The 22,004-nt window shown below is 37.5% G+C and overlaps 1 protein-coding gene across 3 annotated transcripts in view; it reads right to left on the bottom strand.

The window, feature by feature from the left end:
• Nucleotides 1-356: 356 nt before the first annotated feature.
• The window catches only part of LOC150085169 (tectonic-like complex member MKS1), a 502,024-nt gene continuing 480,376 nt past the window's right edge, over nt 357-22,004 (bottom strand). For 2 of the 3 annotated variants that reach the window (XM_090373059.1, XM_090373060.1), the window contains 2 exons: nt 603-650; nt 357-498 (listed from right to left, as the gene is read on the bottom strand). In XM_090373059.1, the coding sequence (XP_090229185.1) occupies nt 405-498; nt 603-650 (142 nt within the window). In that variant the 3' untranslated portion in view covers nt 357-404. Of the gene's footprint in view, nt 499-602; nt 651-22,004 lie in introns of those variants that run through there. The other variant, XR_016546919.1, reaches the window with a different exon arrangement.

Genomic DNA, 22,004 nt, shown 5'->3' with positions numbered 1-22,004 from the left:
CACCAAATCTATGGTTTCAGACTGAATATAAAAGTACCACTGGTGTCAAATTTGAAGTAACCTGTATCTCAACAAGAGAATAGTGAAAGCCCTATGTACAATTTGGAAAAAGTAATGGCTGCAAAAATTTGAAAGACAGAAATTGTAGCAAACCAACTGGATTAAGTTGAACGTTCCTAGTATCAAAGGATTATGCAAAAAAAAAAAAAAAAAAAAAGTATTCCATAAAATACAGGAATACAATAAATAAATACACTTATAGAAAAAAAAAAACAATACATTTTGTTATAGATATATGGCAAATTACATAAGGAAGAATAGAACTTCTGATGTTTTTATGCATATGATGAGGTGAATGCCAGCAATCAGAAATACCAATAGAACAAGCTTGGTAAGACTAAATTCTAGAGTTCTTTGTTTCTTGCCACAAGCATCCTTTTACGAGCTCTCTGAAATGCTGCAAGGACAGCAGCAATGCTATTCTGCATTGAAGAAGTTCTACAAAAAACAAATATTAATGCACTAAATAAAACTGGTAAAGTATAATAATTATTTTTCTGTGAAACAAATTAAATTTTTGAAATTAAACAAATATCACTTACCCTACATGGTCAAACACATTTTTATGAGTCCCTGATGCAGCAAAAGATCTATAATAAAAAATAAATGCTTATAAAGCAAAGATAAAAAATTATTATATTTAAAATAACTCATTTGTAATCTTTATGCAATAAGAATTAAAAATAGGTTTATCTTGGACTTCTTTAAAGAATTTTTCTTTCTAATTACTTCAATTCATTAAAGATAAAGTTTTAATTCCTGTAAAAATAGCTGTTCAACACTTATAGAAAGTTGCCATTTTATTTTAAAATTAAATTTACAGTGGAATTTTGATTATCTGTGCCTTAATCAACCACACATCTGATATTATCTCTTTTTTCAATTCCTACTATTAGTTCACACTCTCCCTATATATATTTATATATCTTGTTCAAATTTTCAATCGTTAATAAAATACTTTTTATTCATCCACTCAAGTTCAAATACATTTTTTTAAACTTGTAGTGGATGACACTTGATGTTAATACAGTTTTTTCAAATATTAATTCATTAATTAAATTTAATTAATTAATTGTAGTTTTATATGGGAGAAAAAAATTTCTCTTATATAAGATATTTAGCAGGATATAAATTTAGGAATAAAATTAAAATCAACAGGCAGTAGCTCAATCGGTAAAATGCAAGGATTTCAGTATTTTTCACGTGAAGGTGAAGAATGAGAGTTCAATTCTTGGGAAAATCAATAATTTTTTGATAAATTTTTGAAGTCGAAAGTCCGTTGTTGACCTAAGTAGGAATTGACTTAAAAACTTTTTTTTATATTACTTGTTATGGTTATTTAACCTTTTTTCCTTGACAACGTCATTATATTATTTATTTTTTATTATTATTTTTTCTTAGAATAGTTTAATGTCAGCTTGGCATAAAGGATAAATAATAGAGATTACAGTATTTACTGCAGTATATGTACTGCAGGTCCACAAAATGTGAAATTTTCCTCTCTACACCTTATGTGATTATTTTTGTTGAAAGAGCAGTAAAGCATCATGTTGTTTTCTGCTCTGTATATGTCATTTCATAACATTTCAACTTATATTTATGGATAATTAGAACCATTATATGCAAAAATACTTTCAACATCAAAAAACAGAAGATAATATCAAATTACTTCTTGTAAGTTAATATTATCATCTAGTCTTCTTTTAAAAAATATAAAATTAAATTACACACATTTAATTTCTCTTATAGGTAAGAATACGTACAGCACTATACATTAATCCTGTGAATAAATTGATTAATATCCTTTATATATATAAATTGTGAATTTCTTGTGAATAAATCATATTTTTCAATTAATTGGCATCCTGATCCCCATCATTAGCACAGATAAATCAAGGTTCCACCGTATGAAACTGAAAATAAAAATGTAAAAAAATACAATGGCACAAAGAGTTATATATTAAAATAATGTTTATTATAGTTTTATGAACATTAGAGTGAAAGAGGTATAGAAAGAATGAGACAAAAAAAAAAAAAAAAAAAAACCAGCATCAGGATAAAACAGTGGATATTTTTTGACTTTTGTGCAGAAGTCCATAGCATTACAGAGCAATTAACAAGCTAGCTAATCTGCATGTCCACATATCCAAGCAACCACTGAAAAAACTGCAGATCTTGCACATTGAAACTCTGAACTGTTAGTATATATTGACAGATAGAAGGGGCTCAAGCAGCATTGTGTGGAGGCAATGTACAGGTAGTTCCTGATTTGGTTTATCACTTGTTGATGGTTCATCAGTTATTATTGGCTCGACATTTGTTGTTGGTTTGTTGGAAGCACAAGGAGTCGTCTTCATGCTTCAAGAGTCATTTGTTTCCAAGACAGTCTTCTCTTTTCTATATAAATTTCAGGATAACATGCATAAACATTTTTTTAAATCTGTAGCAACTTTTCTAGTGTGCTCGAAATTTGAATCTTTGACTTGAAAATCTCAATTGCTTTTTCTGTGCTGAAAAGCTTTGTCAAGCTCCTTGAGAGCAAAGGAATGAACAGGAATTTCAGCTATTAAATCTTCCTTTTCCTCAGCTTCTTCACATTTTGCCATTTCAGGAAGGTCTTCATTTGTGAGCTTTCCATTGTGTGCTTGAAGAAAGTCAGTGTCAGTTGTAAAAATCTCAAGCTGCAATTAGTTAGCAATATTAACAACAGCTTCTGTTTCATTTTGTATGATCTTTGCTGTAGTAGTGTGTTGTATACAATACAGTACACAGTAGTACTGTATTGCATAGCTAAGTGCATGGTTTGAAATGCCGTATTTATGAATGTTTAGCATTTATTTATTGCAATTTATGTTCATATTTTCGATTTTGTTGATACTTGAAAAAAATAACTTGTAAACCCGAGAACTCATAAAGTGGGAACTGTCTGTACAGATGTTTATGAGACTGCCTTGAACATCTGTACAGATATTTCTCAGATGTCTCATAAACATCTGTACAGATGTTTATGAGACCCACATGGAGAATTCCAATGTGGTGTCTTGTGAAATATATCTTGTGTGGGTGTTTTTTTTTTTAAGGAAAACTCCAAAAACAAAAGGTATTAGAACCCATAATGCCAGGGCTCAGAATGAACAGGAGTGTGCCAGAATGCCATTCCGGTTTGCAAGGTGCATCTATAATGACACACATGTACTTGATAATTAAAAATACAATATTTTGCATTTTTAATAAAAATACAATACAACCTGTGGATCTGAAATGCAATTCTGTAACAAATGAACATGATTATCTCCTGCATCCCATAGATCAACTGGGAGGAGAGGGGGGAATCTAAATTAGTACTGCATAAGAATGGAATTTGTATATATGCTACCTTCTCACGATGGACTCATCAGTACCATATATGCAAGTATACAGGTGTCTCAAAAATATATGGCATAACTTCAGGAATGAGTTCCTCATACGTAGACAATAAAAATATTTTATATCAACATAGTTCCGGAAATGCTTGGTTCTCGAGTTATTAACCGGAATGTCTTATCTCCCACAGGTGATTTCCTTCATTACAAGAAAATACTGACAGAATCTGGTGGTTTTCCATTCCGACCATGTACTCAAATCAGGACCAAGCGGATATGCACTTTATGTATGGTTTGGTGGACGGCAATGCTCTGGAGGATCGTCGTTTGTACCACGAAAGGTTCCCGGAACAAAGATGTCCAGACAGGAAAATGTTTGAAGGTATCCATCGCCGCCTTTGTAGTAGTAGTAGTGGCACTTGATACAAGAAAGCAAGTGTAGGAGCTTATGCAGCATCAGCCAAAAAAAAAAAAAAAAAAAAAAATCACACCATACCCTCCAAATGCCTGTCCAGTTCCTCCTTAAATTTATTTAACCTATCAACTTCCACGACAGATGGAAGTTTGTTCCAGCAATTAACCACCTGCTGGCTAAAGGCAAATTTCCGCACATCTATTCTACATCTATCCTTTCTTAATTTGAACTTATGTCCCCGTAGGTTCGTATTCTGAACAAGTGGGAGGATCCCATCAGAATTCAGCGTGCTCAACCCATTCAAGGCCTTATAGACCTCAATCAGATCACCGCGCAGGTGCCTAGTCTCCAGCCACTGCAATTTGCAGAACTTAAGCCTCTCTTGGTAAGAGGATCCCTTCATTCCCCTCACCAATCGTGTTGCTCTTCTCTGTACACGCTCAAGCAAATCTACATCCTTCCTAAAATGAGGCCTCCAGACCTGTACGCAGTACTCAAGGCGTGGCCTGACCATTGCCTTATACAGAGGGACAATCACCTCCTTTTTCCTGCTAGCAAAATTCCTATATATCATTGACAAAACCCCATGACCTGCCCTAGCAGCCTGTCTGCATTGCTCAGAAAACTTCATATCTGACTGCACAATTATTCCCAGGTTTTTTTCATTTTCTACCACCTTAAGTGTAGTACCACACAGTTGGTACGTTTCTCTCGGGTTACTTCTACCCATATGCAGTACTTTGCATTTGTCAAGGTTAAACTTCAGTTGCCACTTCTTAGCCCATCTGCCCAAATTATCTAGATCCTGTTGCAGTAGCACACTGCCATGACTGTCATTAACAACCCTGCCAACCTTCGTGTCATCTGCAAACTTCGACATTAAGCCTGATATACCTTCATCAATATCACTGATAAATATACAAAACAACAGTGGACCCAACACCGAACCCTGTGGGACTCCACTAATAACATTAGTCCACGAAGAGCAGCACCCATTGATTACCACCCTCTGTCTTCTCCCACTTAACCATCCTTTTATCCATTGTAGCAACTTACCCTTAATACCATTCTGCTCCAATTTGTACAGTAGTCTTCCATGCGCAACAGTGTCAAAAGCTTTCCTGAAATCCAAGTATATGATATCAAAATTGTTTTTTGCATCCAGTTCCTTTGTGACCACATCATAATAACCAATCAAATTTGTCGGACAAGACTTTCCCTTAACAAACCCATGCTGTGTCTGAATTATTGCTGCAGTCTTGTCTACACTATATCAACTATACACTATGTCTTGTCCATCTATATCAACTGGATGCACTTCTTTTGATTTTATGTTTTTCTTAATTAACAGCATAACACCTCCTCCCTTTCTGTCCTGTCTATCCTTTCTGTACACATTGTACTCCCCAAATTCCAGTTCTGCATTCCTTATATCTTTGTGAATATGCGACCTCTACACCTCATGCTGTCAACAGAGGATGATCAAGATCTACGACTCCTGAAATCAGCATAAGCAGAATATCATTTAAAGTCATTGGTGTATTTGACTCTGGTAGCTGATGTGAAAACTCTCCACAATCGAATTGTAGCAGTTTTGTGAGACAATATGAAACATGCCAGGAATTTGGCATCATCTTCGTGAGTCCATGAGCCGTCGATGTGAGGCCTGTATTCAGGCAGAAGGTGGACATTTTGAACAATTACTATAAAGTAATGTGAACAGTTAAGTGTCATAGAGAGACCTTCAAAACTCGGAAATTAGGCATTTCCAGAACTATGTTGACATAAAATATTTCTATTGTCTACATACGAGGAACTCATTCCTGAAGTTATGCCGTGTATTTTTGAGTCAACCTTTGAGAGTAAGTGTTGAAAGTTTAATGTGTGAAAATAACCAGAAAGTAAAGACATTTGGAACAGAAGATAAAGTACTTCATAGACTTCATCACATTTTTATGTTTCTTTAACTAAAAATAAAGTTTACTGTGTATTTTGTTTTCATATATTTTAATGGCATATTTATTGATTTTCCTCTAAATCCCCTATTTTCTATGAGACCTTAGTCTTGTCAAACATGGTTCTTTTCAGAAATGTATCCCTCTCGGACTGGTGAAAGATTCCTATTATGCATGGGTTGAAGTTTAAGAAAACAGAAGGTGCTTGTCTTGATACTAGATTTGAGAAAATCCCTGACACTTGTCACTAATCTCATATATAGAGATTATGGAGTTTCAGGAGGTGAAAGAACAAAACAGCTTCCCACCAAATATGGCACAAAACATCCAAATGTTTGATACTAAATGCCAAGTGCTGTTCCTTACATTGTTTACAGGGCTGGATTAATGCATAAACTTAAGATTATTACAGTCTTACTTAATTACCTCCCTTGGCTTGGATTTGCCATTATCACTAAAACTGGATGGAGATTTTATCTCTTCAGACAATAAAGATTTATTTATAAAAGTTCAATCTGTGACATCATACATTCAGTACGTATAAAAGTAAATCAGTGACAAAGGCCTAGCTTTAGCTTTCTGAAATTATATAAATAAAATTCAATAAGTAAAAAATTAATTAAATATTCTCTTTGAATAATTTTAACAAATTAATTAATATTTATTTTGCTTCTTGCATTGACTGACTGTTTTCCGTATTTTTAAAATATTTGTTATGAATAAAATATTAAAATCTTTTCATATTTGAACATAGCTCCAAGACTAGAGTAGTTTACATCTTCACCGTGACTGTTTTTGGCAGCTAATTCACTAGTGTCACAGTTTAACAATGCATTTTTTTGTGGAAGTAAATGGGCTCAATCTTAAAATATGCATAATATCTGGATACATTGCCACAGGTAATTTTGCCTTTTTTTCACATTCACATGTATTCTTATAAATAATGTTAGGAACACAGTGAACTAATAAATCATCATCAGCCATTTTCAATCCACTGCAGGATGAAGGCCTCTCCAGCAACTTTCCAGTTCCTTCTGTTTTGAGCACTGGCCATCCATTTACTACCCACAAACTCATGAATTTCAACTATCCATCTCCGCCTTTGTCTTCCAGGTTTTCTTCTAGATCCTCTTGGATACCATTCTGTTATTTTCTTAGTCCATCTGTCATCATGTCTTCGAGCTATGTGTCCTGCCCAAGACCATTTTAGTTCTTTAGTTTTGACAAGAATGTCCTTTACTTGAATTTGTTGCCTAATCCATGTGTTTCTCTTCTTATCTAATAGTCTGATTCCCAATATGATTCGTTCCATTCTTCGCTGTGTAGTTCTCAGCTTCTTTTCCATTCTTTTGGTGAGTGCCCAAGTTTCACTTCCATAAGTCATGTGGGGAGTATACATTGGTTCATTATTTTACGTTTCAGACAAACTGGGATATTGCTCTTCAGTATGTGACTATATTTCCTGAATGCTATCCATCCAAAATTTATTCTTCTCTTGACTTCCAGCCATTTATCATTATTACAGCTAATAACTTGTCCCAGATAAGTATATGACTCCACCTTTTCAATTACTGCTCCTTCAATCATTATTTCCCTTTCTGTGGCATACTTGTTCATCATTACTTTTGTTTTAGCCATATTCATCTTTAGTCCAAAATCCTTACTAGCTGTGCATAACTGATTAAGATTTTCCTCTAATTCTTTGGGATCATGGCTTATGACCACAATGTCATCTGCAAATCGTAAATGGTTTAGGTACTCTCCGTTCACATTGACTCCTTTCTGCGACGAGTCTAATCTTCTGAAAGCTTTCTCCAGGGCAGCAGTAAACAGCTTCGGAGATATTGTGTCTCCTTGTCAAACTCTTTTCTCAATTTTAAATTTCCTACTGTCTTTGTCTAGTCTAATAAAGGAGGTAGCACTCTCATATATTTTCTTCAAAATCATAATATATGGGGTATCACTGCCTTGTCTTTCCAGTGCCTGAAACATTGCCTTATGCTGTATGGAGTCAAATGCCTTTTCATAATCCACAAATGCCAGGCATAATGGTGTTTTATATTCATTTGCTTTCTCCATTAGCTGTGATATTACGTGAAGGTGATCCATAGTTGAGAATCCTGTCCTAAAGCCAGCTTGCTCTTTCGGTTGATTCCCATGAAGTATTCTTTCTAATCTGTTAGTAATGAGCCTTGTGAACAACTTGTAGATGTGTGATAACAAGCTAATTGGTCTATAATTTCAATTTCTGATTTATCTCCTTTCTTATGCGGCAAAACTATGATTGCATTATTCCACTGCTTAGGCATCACACCTTTTCTAATGCACTTTGTGAAGAGCCTTGCCAGTTTTTGTGTTATGTCTCTTCCTCCCAATTTTAACAACTGTACAGTAACTTCTTCCCCCGGGGCTTTCTGATTCTTCATTTTCTTCAATGCATGTTCTACCTCATCAGGAAGAATATTGGGTATGTCGTATGTGTTGCTACTCTGCAATCCATCTTCCCCACTGCTGGCATCATTCCCCTGCTCCTTGTATAATTCTCTATAGTAGTCTTCTGCTATTTGAATTATGCCTTCTCTGCTGTTTATAGGTACACCATCGCTATTCTTCAGTTTCAGTATCATTTGTCTTTCTATATTACTGCTCATGGCTGCTGATTTAAATCCTTTGTTTTCTCTTAATGCTTGTTCTACTTTTCTTGTGTTAAATCTTCTTATGTCCTCTCTGAGTCACTTTCTAATGGCTTTGCATAACTCAGTATACTCAATTTTCTCCCTGTCAGTGTTTTTCTTGCTTTTCATTTGTCGTCTTCGGTTCATCACATGACAAGTGTTTCTTGACTAATTTTTTCTTCTTTGGATTTCTTTTTCCCTATAGGTTTCTTGGGCTTTATCACTTTCAAAAAGTTGTAATATTGCTCGTTGATATCTTGTTCCTCAGCAGTCTGCAGAAGCTCAAACTTGTTCTTAAGTTCCAGTACATACTGCTTTTTCTCCTCTTCTGTTATCTCAAAGACCTTTGTATTATTTACTCGAGTCAGTTTTTTCCTTTCTTTCCTTTCCTACATCTATATCAAGTATACATCTTAGCATTAGCATAGGCATTTGATGCAAGAAAGCAAGCTTATGCAGCATCAGCCAAAAAAAAAAACAAACAAATAAATAAATAAAAAATAACCACTTCACCCCTCTGTTTGTTCGAAATACCTGTCCAGCTGAGCCTTAAACTTATTTAGGCTATCAACTTCCACGACAAGGGATGGAAGTCTATTCCATCAACCAACCACCCGCTGGCTAAAGGCAAATTTCCACACGTCTATCCTACATCTGTCTTTCCTCAATTTGAATTTATGCCCTCTCAGGTGATTATTCTGAGCAAGAGGAAGAATCCCATCAGCATTGAGCATGCTCAAACCATTCAATGCTTTATACACCTCTATCAGATCACCTCGCTGGTGCCTAGTCTCCAGATACTGTAATTTGCACATCTTAAGCCTTTCTTCGTAAGAGCACCCCTTTGTTCCATTCACTAATCTTGTTGCGCTTCTCTGTACTCGTTCCAGCATCTCTACATCCTTCTTGAAATGAGGCCTCCGGACCTGTATACAGTATTCTAGGTGCGGTCTGACCATTGCCTTATACAAGGGAATGATCACCTCCTTATCCCTGCTAGAAAAATTCCTATATATCATCGACAATACACCATGAGCTACTCTTGCAGCCTGTCTGCACTGCTCAGAAAACTTCATATCTGCCTGCACAATCACCCCCAGGTGCCTTTCATTCTCTACCACTGTCAGTGTAGTACCACAGAGTTGATACGTTGCTCTGGAGTTGCTGTTTCCCATATGTAGTACTTTACATTTGTCGATGTTAAACTTCATTTGCCACCTCTCAGCCCATCTGCTCAACCTTTCCAGATCCTGTTGCAGTAGCATAGTGTCAGTAGTGTCCTTGACAACCCTCCCAACCTTCGTATCGTCTGCAAACTCGGACATTAAGCTGAATATACCATCATCAATATCATTTATAAATACAGCAAAAAATAATGGACCCAATACTGAAGCCTGAGGGACTCCACTAATAACATTAGTCCACAATGAGCAGTGTCCATTGATTACCACTCTCTGTCTTCTCCCCCTCAACCACCCCTTTATCCATAGCAGCAATTTGCCTCCAATGGCACACTGCTCCAATTTGTGCAGCAGTCTTCCATGTGCAACAGTATCAAAAGCCTTTCTAAGATCCAAGTATATAATATCAAAGTTATTCCCTGCATCAAGTTCTTTTGTGACTGCATCATAGTATCCAATCAAATTGGTCAGGCAAGACTTCCCCTTACAAAACCATGCTGTGTCTGAGCTATAACTGAAGTCTTGTCTAGATGATCCTGCAGTGCTTCTTTAACCAGTGCCTCCATTAATTTTCCAGGAACAGAAGTTAAACTAACAGGTCTATAATTACTTGTGTTGCCTTTGATCCTCCTTTGTGAATTGGGGATCACATTTTCACATCTCCAGTCCATGGGTACTTCCCCTGAGTCCAAGGAAGCTTTCATAATTATGGCTAAGGGTGTGCTTACTTCCTTTGATGACTCCTTTAATATAACTGGATAGATCCCATCCACCCCAGGTGCCTTTCTTGTATTTATCTTTAACAATTTCTCCTCCACTTTACTCAGTTATTACAAGATTCTCTAGCTTACTACCAGAGTTGAATACACCTCTGGCATTCCCCTCGCTGAATAACTCCTCATGGGTGAATGTTGATGCAAAATATTCATTCAGTTTGTTAGCTACCTGAGCAGGATCATCAACAGTTGACCCATCGATGTCAAGTGGACAAATCTGATTCATCCCTTTCCTTCTAGAGTTTACATAAGTAAAGAGCTCTTTGCTGTTTTTCTTTGCATCCCTTGCCAAAGATTTCTCGTAATCTGCCTTTGCCTGCCTGACCTCCTTTGTAACTTGCTTACAGATCAACTTGTATCTATCATAGGCTTCTGTATCACGTGTTAATTTGTATGTATCCCATGCATTTTTCTTCTCTGCCATATGTCTCATTAATTCATCTGACATCCACTTAGGCCTAAACCTTGAACAATATTTCTTAGTTGGTATGTAAAGCCTAGTAGCATCCAAAATAAGTTTTTTTGAATACCTACCATTTTGAATTTGCTGTTGGTAACATCATCAGTTGGTCCCACTCTATAGAATTTAAATACTGTCTCAGTCCATCGTAGTTGCCTTTACGAAAGCAATAACCCTTCCCTTTACCCCTAATGGTAGTTACCTCTTTGAGTAAATCCCACTTCAGCACACTGTGATCAATGCCACCTAGTGGTTCATTTACCTGCAGAGTCTTAATGCATGAAGAATCACTACTGTTAATCAAATCAAGAGTATTACTCCCTCTAGTTGCCTCCCGAACATGCTGATGTAGAAAACAATCATCCAATAAATCCACAAAAGCCTTGCTAGTGTGTGAGTGACCAGCCCCCAAATTCCAGTCAATATCTGGGAAATTAAAATCCCCTATTATAAGACTCTCTGATTTACTGGCCCACTCTATTTCCCCGTACAGTTTCTTATTATACTCATCAGAGTCATTAGGCCTATAGCACACTACTACTCTCAATTTTGATCTCCCAATGCTTATGTCACACCAAACTGACTCGACACTGCACTGTCCAGCAATGTCGACTGGCTTCACTTCCTTGGATTTTATGTATTTCTTAACTAATAGCATAACCCCTCCTCCCTTCCTATCCTGTCTATCCTTTCTGTAGACATTGTACTCCCCAAATTCCAGTTCTGCATTCCTTATATCTGTGTGACACCCCGTCTCTGAAATCCCCACAATATCTGCCTTTGATGTTTTGAGCAATACCTCAAATTCATCAAATTTATTTGCTAAACTCCTAGCATTGGTGTACACGCAAGTATACATGCACCTGTTCTTTTTCTTAGCTACTCTAACACAACCTATGTGTTTATTTGTACCCCAATGATTCCCAGCAGTCTCTGAAATATCCTGCATCTTATTTTACAGGCTGCGTCTCATTCCAATAGAAGCAGTGCAAGAATCACTTTCACCTCTGCCAGTGGCTACTGTTAATCTATTAGTCCTTGTATCCTCCCAATCTAGCAGTTTTCCAACCCATCTAACACTGCCTCGATAGCATCCAACATTTACCTTATTCAGGTCGGTAACATCATTCACAATATATCTTCTGTTAGTGAGGATGAAGTTGATTTCATTAGTAGTTAATCCATTTGGACTCTTCCATGTCCACTTTCTGTTCACCCTTTTCTTGAAAAAAGTGTTCATTACTGACAGTCCTTGAGATTCTGCAAATTCCACAAGTCTTTCACCTCTTTCATTTTTTTCACCAATTCCAAAATTTCCTATAGTTCCCCTTTCTGCGTTGTTTTGTCTTTTTCCAACCTTAGCATTGAAGTCTCCCATAATAATAGTGTAGTGGGTTTTCTGCTCATCTAGAAGACTCTCAATTTCGGTGTACATTTCTTCAACCTCTTCATCATCATGGCTCGATGTTGGTGCATAAATTATTATAATCTTTATGCTTGTACCTCTTAGAAATCTTGAGTATTAGTCTTGACACTCTTGGTGATGTACTTTTGAATTCCAAAATGTTGTTTTTAAAATCTTTATGGACCAGAAACCCAACTCCACCTTCACTCCTTTCACTGTTTCCATTGGTGTACAGCAGACTTCCACTTGATAAACTTATAAGTGATTCATTTCTTCTTCTTGTTTCAGCCAAACCGATGATATTCCAATTCATATTTTCTAATTCCTTTTTCAGCTCTAATATCCTGTCTTCACCGATGAGTGTTCTTACGTTATAACAGGCCAAGTTCAGTTTCCGTACATGGCAGCCTGGTCGTACCCAGAGATTCTTAGCACCCTCTGCTTCCACTCTGATCCTCTCGCTGCCGTAAGAGGGAGAGTGAAAGCTGCTGGGGATTGAGGGCCATTTGTTTCGTCGTGCTTTCATATGCTGGAGGGTTTGGTCTTTTCCTCTTCACGCTGACCATCTTGAAGAGAACCACTCTACAAGTTCGTTGCCACCTAACTGACGTAACAGGGCTTACCATCGAGAAGGTGCGCATGAGTGGATTTTAGGGAGGCAGGCCAACCGGACTTCTCCTAAATCTTCTGTAATAGAGAGATATTGGATCCATCAGTGTTTTAGGCTGAGTGTCTGATAACACACAGGATACCTGTTCCCCTCTAAGAACTAATAAATAGGGGAAACATTATTTATAAGAGCACACAGGGATGTATTAAGAGAGTGGCCTTAGCATTAGCATTAATGCTAATGCTAATGCATGAAACTCCTTCCTTTAAAGTTGATACTTGGTCATGCAGTCATGCAGAGACTTTCTGTTGATACCTTTTTTTTTTTTTTTTGCCATCAATATTATACTCACTGCAAAATAGAATATCATTATAGTGGCAATGTTTACAAATAAATTTAATTTTCATGACATAGGCAGGCAGATTTGACCCCTGAACAGCCTACTAGCCAAAGCCTGTTCAGGGGTGAAGCATAAGCAATAAATTGAGTAAATAAATAATGAAAATAATAATAAAATTAGAGTGTATCTAATATGCATATACAGGAACTCCCCGACTTATGGAAGACTTTATGTAAGTTTTTGCCGGCCAGTGAAACTTAAAAAAAATTTTGGAAACATATTTTACATCCCGTAGGAATAAATGAGGTAATGTAAACCCAATAGCACTTTTTTTTTTTTTTTTAATTCATTCCGATTCCTTGGAAGTTGAAAATTTCACTATATTACTAAGCTATTCATCTCTCTAAAATGTCATATTTATAATGGAAATTGCACTACCCTTTCATCATTATCATATGTTCCCATTATAAGAATCAATTTTGAATGCCTTTGTAATATTTTTCTAAAGCACATTTCTGGTGGTCATGAACAAAAAATAATTTGCACTTTCTGGTTTATTGGGCTCTTCTGATAGTGCATCTAATTATAAAAAGGTAATAAACTCAATCTTATTGCATTTGCGATTATCCCGATAGCTGCAGTTCTGTAGTTTTTAGGTTACAGTATTATGGCGAAATGTGTTCCCCTTCATTGAAATCTTCAATCATATAAAAAACAAATTTTCAGAAACATCTCTTCATTCCTATTTACATATTACAATGGTGAAGGGAAATGGGCCAATGGAAAGTGCAAGTGCTGGCAGTGCCAGAAATAAAACAAAATTGATTTAGAAATGAAGATGAAAATGATATGAAAATGAAGTAAGAAGCAGGACAAAGTTTGTCATCTACTGCAAGGGAATTAGGTCTCGCTGCTTCAACAGTGAATACTGTTTTAAACTGTCCTTTAAAATAGTATTCACTGTTGAATACTATTTCAAAAAAGAACATGTCAAAGGATCAATGCACTTAAGATCAACAGTGATCACAAAATAGCATTCAGGTGCTATATCGAAGATTAGCATTAGCAAAGGCATTTGATGCAAGAAAGCAAGCTTATGCAGCATCAGCCAAAAAAAAAAAAAAAAACACACCACTTCCACTTTACCCCTCTGTTCATTAAAAATACCTGTCCAGCTGAGCCTTAAACTTATTTAGGCTATCAACTTCCACGACAAGGGATGGAAGTCTGTTCCACCAACCAACAAACCACCCGCTGGCTAAAGGCAAATTTCCGCACGTCTATCCTACATCTGTCTTTCCTCAATTTGAATTTATGCCCTCTCAGGTGATTATTCTGAGCAAGAGGAAGAATCCCATCAGCATTGACCATGCTCAAACCATTCAAGGCTTTATACACCTCTATCAGATCACCTCGCTGGTGCCTAGTCTCCAGACACTGTAATTTGCAAAACTTAAGCCTTTCTTTGTAAGAGCACCCCTTTGTTCCATTCACTAATCTTGATGCCCTTCTCTGTACTTGTTCCAGGAGCTCTACATCCTTCTTGAAATGAGGCCTCCAGACTTGTACACAGTACTCTAGGTGTGGCCTGACCATTGCCTTATACAAGGGAATAATCACCTCCTTATCCCTGCTAGAAAAATTCCTATATATCATTGACAATACACCATGAGCTACTCTTGCAGCCCGTCTGCACTGTTCAGAGAACTTCATATCTGCCAGCACAACCACCCCCAGGTCCCTTTCATTCTCTACCACTGTCAGTGTAGTACCACAGAGTTGATACGTTGCTCTGGGGTTGCTGTTTCCCATGTGTAGTACTTTACATTTGTCAATGTTAAACTTCATTTGCCACCCATCTGCTCAACCTTTCCAGATCCTGTTGCAGCAGCATAGTGTCAGTAGTGTCCTTGACAACCCTGCCTACCTTTGTATCGTCTGCAAACTTCAACATTAAACTTGATATACCATCATCAATATCATTTATAAATACAGAAAACAATAATGGACCCAACACTGAGCCCTGAGGGACTCCACTAATAACATTAGTCCACGACGAGCAGTGTCCATTGATTACCACTCTCTGTCTTCTCCCCCTCAGCCACCCCTTTATCCACAGCAGCAATTTTCCTCCAATGCCACACTGCTCCAATTTGTGCAGCAGTCTTCCATGTGCAACAGTATCAAAAGCCTTTCTAAGATCCAAGTATATAATATCAAAGTTATTCCCTGCATCCAGTTCCTTTGTGACTGTATCATAGTATCCGATCAAATTGGTCAGGCAAGACTTCCCCTTAACAAAACCATGCTGTGTCCGAGCTATAACTGAAGTCTTGTCTAAATGATCCTGCAGTGCTTCTTTAACTAGTGCCTCCATTAATTTTCCTGGAACAGAAGTTAAACTCACAGGTCTATAATTACTTGTGTCAGCCTTTGATCCTCCTTTGTGAATTGGGGTGACATTTGCACATCTCCAGTCTGTGGGTACCTCCCCTGAGTCCAAGGAAGCTCTCATAATTATGGCTAAGGGTTTGCTTACTTCCTCTGCTGCCTCCTTTAATATAACTGGATAGATCCCATCCACCCAGGGTGCCTTTCTTGTGTTTATCTTCAACAATTTCTCCTCCACTTTACTCTCAGTTATTACAAGATTCTCTAGCTTACTGCTAGAGTTGAATACACCTCTGGCTTTCCCCTCGCTAAATAATTCCTCATGTGTGAATGTCGATGCAAAATATTCATTTAGTTTGTTAGCTACCTGAGCTGGATCATTAACAGTTGACCCATCGATATCAAGTGGACCAATCTGATTCATCCCCTTCCTTCTAGAGATTACATAAGTAAAGAACTCTTTGGTGTTTTTCTTTGCATTCCTTGCCAAAGATTTCTCGTAATCTGCCTTCGCCTGCTTAACCGCCTTGGTAACTTGGTTACAGATCAACTTGTATCTATCATAGGCTTCTGTGTCATGTGTTAATTTGTATGTATCCCATGCATGTTTCTTCTCTGCCATATGCCTCATTAGTTCATCTGACATCCATTTAGGCCTAAACCTTGAACAATATTTCTTAGTTGGTATGTAAAGCCTAGTAGCTTCCAAGATAAGTTCTTTGAATGCTTCCCATTTTGCATTTGCTGTTGGTAACATCATCAGTTGGTCCCACTGTCTAGAATTTAAATACTGTCTCAGTCCATCGTAGTCGCCTTTACGAAAGCAATAACCCTTCCCTTTACCCCTAATGGTAGTTACCTCTTTGAGTAAATCCCATTTCAGGACACAGCTGATGGAACAGCTGTTAACAATATGGATGGAAAATCAGATTCACAAGCAAGTGCCTCTGAGTCTAATGACCATTCAAACAAAAGAAACAAGTATTTATGAAGATATTAAGGATAAGTACAGTGCACCGCAAACCGCTTCATGGCAAGAAACGGGTGGTTTAATAGGTTCAAGCATCGTGCTGGTTTCCACTACGTTAAAGTATGCAGTGATGTTGCCAGTGCTAATTCTGCAGCTGCAGAGAAATTCTGTGATGTGTCGGAAAAAATTATTGATGAAGGCTATTCAACGCAGCAAATTTTTAACGTTGACGAGACATTAACAAAAAAGTGCTGGATCTAACAAATATTGCCAAAGAGAAAAATACAATGCCAGGTTTCAAGGCATCAAAAGATAGGGCCACCCTCTTGCTTGAGGCTAATGCAGCAGAAGCTTACAGATTAAAACCACTGCTTGTGTACCATTCTGGAAATTCTCGTGCATTTAAAGGCATCAACAAAGCCCCCCTACCCGTGAATTTCCAATCGAACCAGAAATCATTAGCATTAGTAGAGGCATACGATGCAAGAAAGCAAGCTTATGCAGCATCAGCCAAAAAAAAAAAAAAAAAAATGCTCCAATTTCACCCCTCCATTCATTCCAAATATCTGTCCAGCTCAGCCATAAATTTATTTAGGCTATCAACTTCCACAACAAAGGATGGAAGTCTGTTCCATAAACCAATTACCTGCTGGCTAAAGGCAAACTTCTGCACATCTATCTTTCCTCAATTTGAATTTATGCCTTCTCAGGTGATTATTCTGAGCACAAGGAAGAATCCCATCAGCATTGAGCATGCTCAAACCATTCAAGACTTTATACACCTCTATCAGATCACCTCGCCGGTGCCTAGTCTCCAGACACTGTAATTTGCAAAACTTAAGCCTTTCTTTGTAGCTGAGCTACTCTTGAAGACTGTCTGCACTGCTCAGAGAATTTCATATCTGTCTGTACAATTATCCCCTGGTTCTTTTTGTTCTCTACCACTGTCAGTTTAGTGCCACAGAATTGATACATCACTCTGGGGTTACTGCTTCCCATATGTAGTACTTTACATTTGTCAATGTTAAACTGCATTTGCCACCTCTCAGGCCATCTTCTCAACTTTTCTAGATCCTGTTGCAGCAGCGTACTGTCATTAGTGTCCTTAACAACCCTGCCACCCTTTGTATCATCTGCAAACTTGGACATTAAGCTTGATATATCATCATCAATATCATTTATAAATACAGAAAACAATAATGGACCCAACACTGAACCCTGAGGGACTCCACTAATGACATTAGTCCACGATGAGCAGTGTCCATTGATTACCACTCTCTGTCTTCTCCCACTCAACCATCCCTTTATCCACAGCAACAATTTGCCTCCAATGCCATACTGCTCCAATTTTTTCAGCAGTCTTCCATGTGCAACAGTATCAAAAGCCTTTCAAAGATCCAAATATATGATATCTGCTAGGGGGACGATTGTGTCCAGCTGTTTGTATAATGTGCTCCGTAAACCTTTCTTGATTTGCGTTTTTTAATTAAAGTATTAAGTTCCTATTAGTGCCACCACATAAAGATAGGCCCTTGGATTGCTAGATGCAAGTGCTTTATTATTTGAGCAGACAACAGATAAGTATTAAATGAATTTCTGCATGTTCATTCTGCTATTTTATACAAGCGCTTTCAGCCATTATCTTGTAGTTCAACTTATACATGTGTCCAACAGACACCTGATCTTTACCAGGCATTAGAGTTTTGCATAGCCACCTTCAAGTTGGTGGACAACTTGAAGGTGAGTCCCGCATTCTTTTTTGATTCAATCAATTCAGCGAGCACAGTTGTAAGTGCTCCATAAGCATAGGGAAACTTCCAACTTACGTAGCATTCTGTGGAACACAACTTTTACATAAGTCGGGGAGTTCCTGTATATTTTTTAATTTTTTTTATATGTACAGACATGCAAGTGGCCAAAAGACATGGAATAGTCCCAAAAAACGTCTCCATTAACATCTCCAAAAACATCTCCTACACAACTAGTCATTAAAGATAAACACAAGAAAATAAAGAAAAACACAAGAAGATAAACACAAGAAAAGCATCTGGGGTGGATGGGATCTATCCAGTTATATTAAAGGAGGCAGCAAAGGAAGTAAGCAAACCTTTAGCCATAATTATGAGAGCTTCCTTGTACTCAGGGGAGGTACCCACAGTCTGGAGATGTGCAAATGTGACCCCCAATTCACAAAGGAGGATCAAAAGCTGACACAAGCAATTATAGACCTGTGAGTTTAACTTCTGTTCCAGGAAAATTAATGGAGGCACTAGTTAAAGAAGCACTGAAGGATCATTTAGACAAGACTTCAGTTATAGCTCGGACACAGCATGGTTTTGTTAAGGGGAAGTCTTGCCTGACCAATTTGATTGGATACTATGATGCAGTCACAAAGGAACTGGATGCAGGGAATAACTTTGATATTATATACTTGGATCTTAGAAAGGCTTTTGATACTGTTGCACATGGAAGACTGCTGCACAAATTGGAGCAGGGTAACATTGGAGGCAAATTGCTGCTGTGGGTAAAGGGGGTGGCTGAGGGGGAGAAGACAGAGAGTGGTAATCAATGGACACTGCTCGTCGTGGACTAATGTTATTAGTGGAGTCCCTCAGGGCTCAGTGTTGGGTCCATTATTGTTTTCTGTATTCATAAATGATATTGATGATGGTATATCAAGCTTAATGTCGAAGTTTGCAGACGATACAAAGGTAGGCAGGGTTGTCAAGGACACTACTGACACTATGCTGCTGCAACAGGATCTGGAAAGGTTGAGCAGATGGGCTGAGAGGTGGCAAATAAAGTTTAACATTGACAAATGTAAAGTACTACACATGGGAAACAGCAACCCCACAGCAACGTATCAACTCTGTAGTACTACACTGACAGTGGTAGAGAATGAAAGAGACCTGGGGGTGGTTGTGCAGGTAGATGTGAAGTTCTCTGAGCAGTGCAGACGGGCTGTAAGAGTAGCTCATGGTGTATTGTCAATGATATATAGGAATTTTTCTAGCAGGGATAAGGAGGTGATTATTCCCTTGTATAAGGCAATGGTCAGGCCACACCTAGAGTACTGTATACAAGTCTGGAGGCCTCATTTCAAGAAGGATGTAGAGCTGCTGGAACGAGTACAGAGAAGGGCAACAAGATTAGTGAATGGAACAAAGGGGTGCTCTTACGAAGAAAGGCTTAAGTTTTGCAAATTACAGTGTCTGGAGACTAGGCACCAGCGAGGTGATCTGATAGAGGTGTATAAAGCATTGAATGGTTTGAGCATGCTCAATGCTGATGGGATTCTTCCTCTCGCTCAGAATAATCACCTGAGAGGGCATAAATTCAAATTGAGGAAAGACAGATGTAGGATAGACGTGCAGAAATTTGCCTTTAGCCAGCGAGTGGTTGGTTGGTGGAACAGACTTCCATCCCTTGTCGTGGAAGTTGATAGCCTAAATAAGTTTAAGGCTCAGCTGGCAGGTATTTTGAACGAACAGAGGGGTGAAGTGGGAGTGGTTTTTTTTTTGGCTGATGCTGCATAAGCTTGCTTTCTTGCATCAAATGCCTGTACTAATGCTAATGCTAAACAGAGTAAACAGATTGCTGAAATGCTGAATAGGTATTCTGCATCTACATTCACATGAGAGGAATTTTTTAGGGAAGGGATAGCAGAAGTGTATCAAATTTTGTCAGGGAGATGAATGATTTTGTGATAACTGAGAGAAAGCGGAAGAGAAATTGTTGAAGGCAAATGTAAAAAAGGTACCTGGGGTAGATAAGATCTATCCAATTATATTAAAAGAGACAGCAAAAGAGGTCAGCAAATCTTTAGCCCTAATTATGAGAGCATGCTTGGATTCAGGGATGAACAGGAAATGTGAAAATGAATCCCTAATCTCCCTTTAATCCCTAAAGGGAGATTAAAGGTTGACATGATTAATTACAGACCTGTTAGCTTGACAAGGGAAAATAATGAAATCAAGTTCAAGGGAAAATAATGAAATCACTGGTTAACCTGGCAGTGGTGGTGTGGCGCCTGACAAGTGCCTTTCAAAAATAACACTGCCCCTTGAACCTTTAATTAATGATTAAAAATCTGAACTGAAATTATTTCTAGCTTCCTAAATATAGTGAAACTTTTACTGCAATAGGTGCTAGATTTTTCCTTAGTTTCAGCAGAGTAATTAAATGTATTAAATGTGAGAACCTGTCAAGTGCTGTGCTACCATTTGTGCAAAGATTTTTGTTTCGTGTGAAAAGACATTGCTATAAAGTTTAAAATTCCGTGTTTAATGTTCAAGATTAATTGTCTTTCCACTTCCCTAGTTAAATAAACATCTATGGTCATACTACAATTTCTTTTGAAAGATTTTTTTATTGTTTCCACATAGTAAAGATGAGGAAATGCAACATGATTTTCATTCAGGATGGATGCTTCTCTACAGGAATAAACAAGATAAGCAGGTATCACATGTAGCACATTGCAAAGTGTGCCAAATTTTAAATAAATTTTGAAAAAATATAAAATTAAAGTGTATTTAATATGCATATATATTTTTTAATTTTTTTTATGTGTATATACAGGGTCAGTCTATCATAGCATGTGCTACCCACTTCAGGGAGGAATTTAGGACCTAAAAGCAATAAAAAAAAGTTCATGTAAATATAGGTCTGATTTTGCCTTGTTTCTGAGTTAGTCATTTTTGTATTCCCACAACTATCTGCTTATGTTTACAGGAAATGCTCAAAATGACCACTGTGCACCTGAATACCAGCCTGCAAACACCTCATCATAGATCTCTTCACTTGCTCAAAAGTTCCAAGTGTTTGTCAGATTTGCTGTTGTGGTGCTGATGGGTCTACCACCATCTGAAACCAGTTTTCTAAATGAACCAGTTTCTGCAAAGCATTCCTGTATTGTCTGTATAAGAAAAGTAGTCTTATTTGGCACATGATGATTAAGAAAGTTTTCTGTATACAGAAATAATGCTACAGCCGCATTACACTTAGCAAGTCCATACACACCATCTCTTGATTTGAATAAAGTCTCCATTATCACAGCAAATGCACAGTATCAAAATGTTAATAACAAGCTCATACGTAGTGCCCTTGTCAGGAGAGCTAACTGAAATCACTCCAAGAAGAACACTACAGGATCTTGTTTACATAACTATTAGAAAAATTTGCCACGGGATATTGAGAATTGTTTATAAGAGTTGAATTAAGCTATGCTACCTCAGTTTATGGAAAGAATTGCTAGAAAGCAAAAATGGCTGTAGCTCGGAAACAAGGCGGAATAAGACCTTATTTACATGAACTTTTTAAAATTGTTTTTAGGTCCTAAATCCAACCCTGAAGTGTGCCCCCTCCCCATGTTATGATATGCCCTGTATAATAAGCAGAAATACAT

This window comes from Mastigoproctus giganteus, chromosome 5 (assembly GCF_048544385.1).
Source record: "Mastigoproctus giganteus isolate SK-2022 chromosome 5, ASM4854438v1, whole genome shotgun sequence".
Taxonomy (NCBI): domain Eukaryota; kingdom Metazoa; phylum Arthropoda; class Arachnida; order Uropygi; family Thelyphonidae; genus Mastigoproctus; species Mastigoproctus giganteus.
The sequence above is the reverse complement of the archived record's forward strand: the minus strand, read 5'-3'. Positions and strand labels throughout refer to the sequence as shown.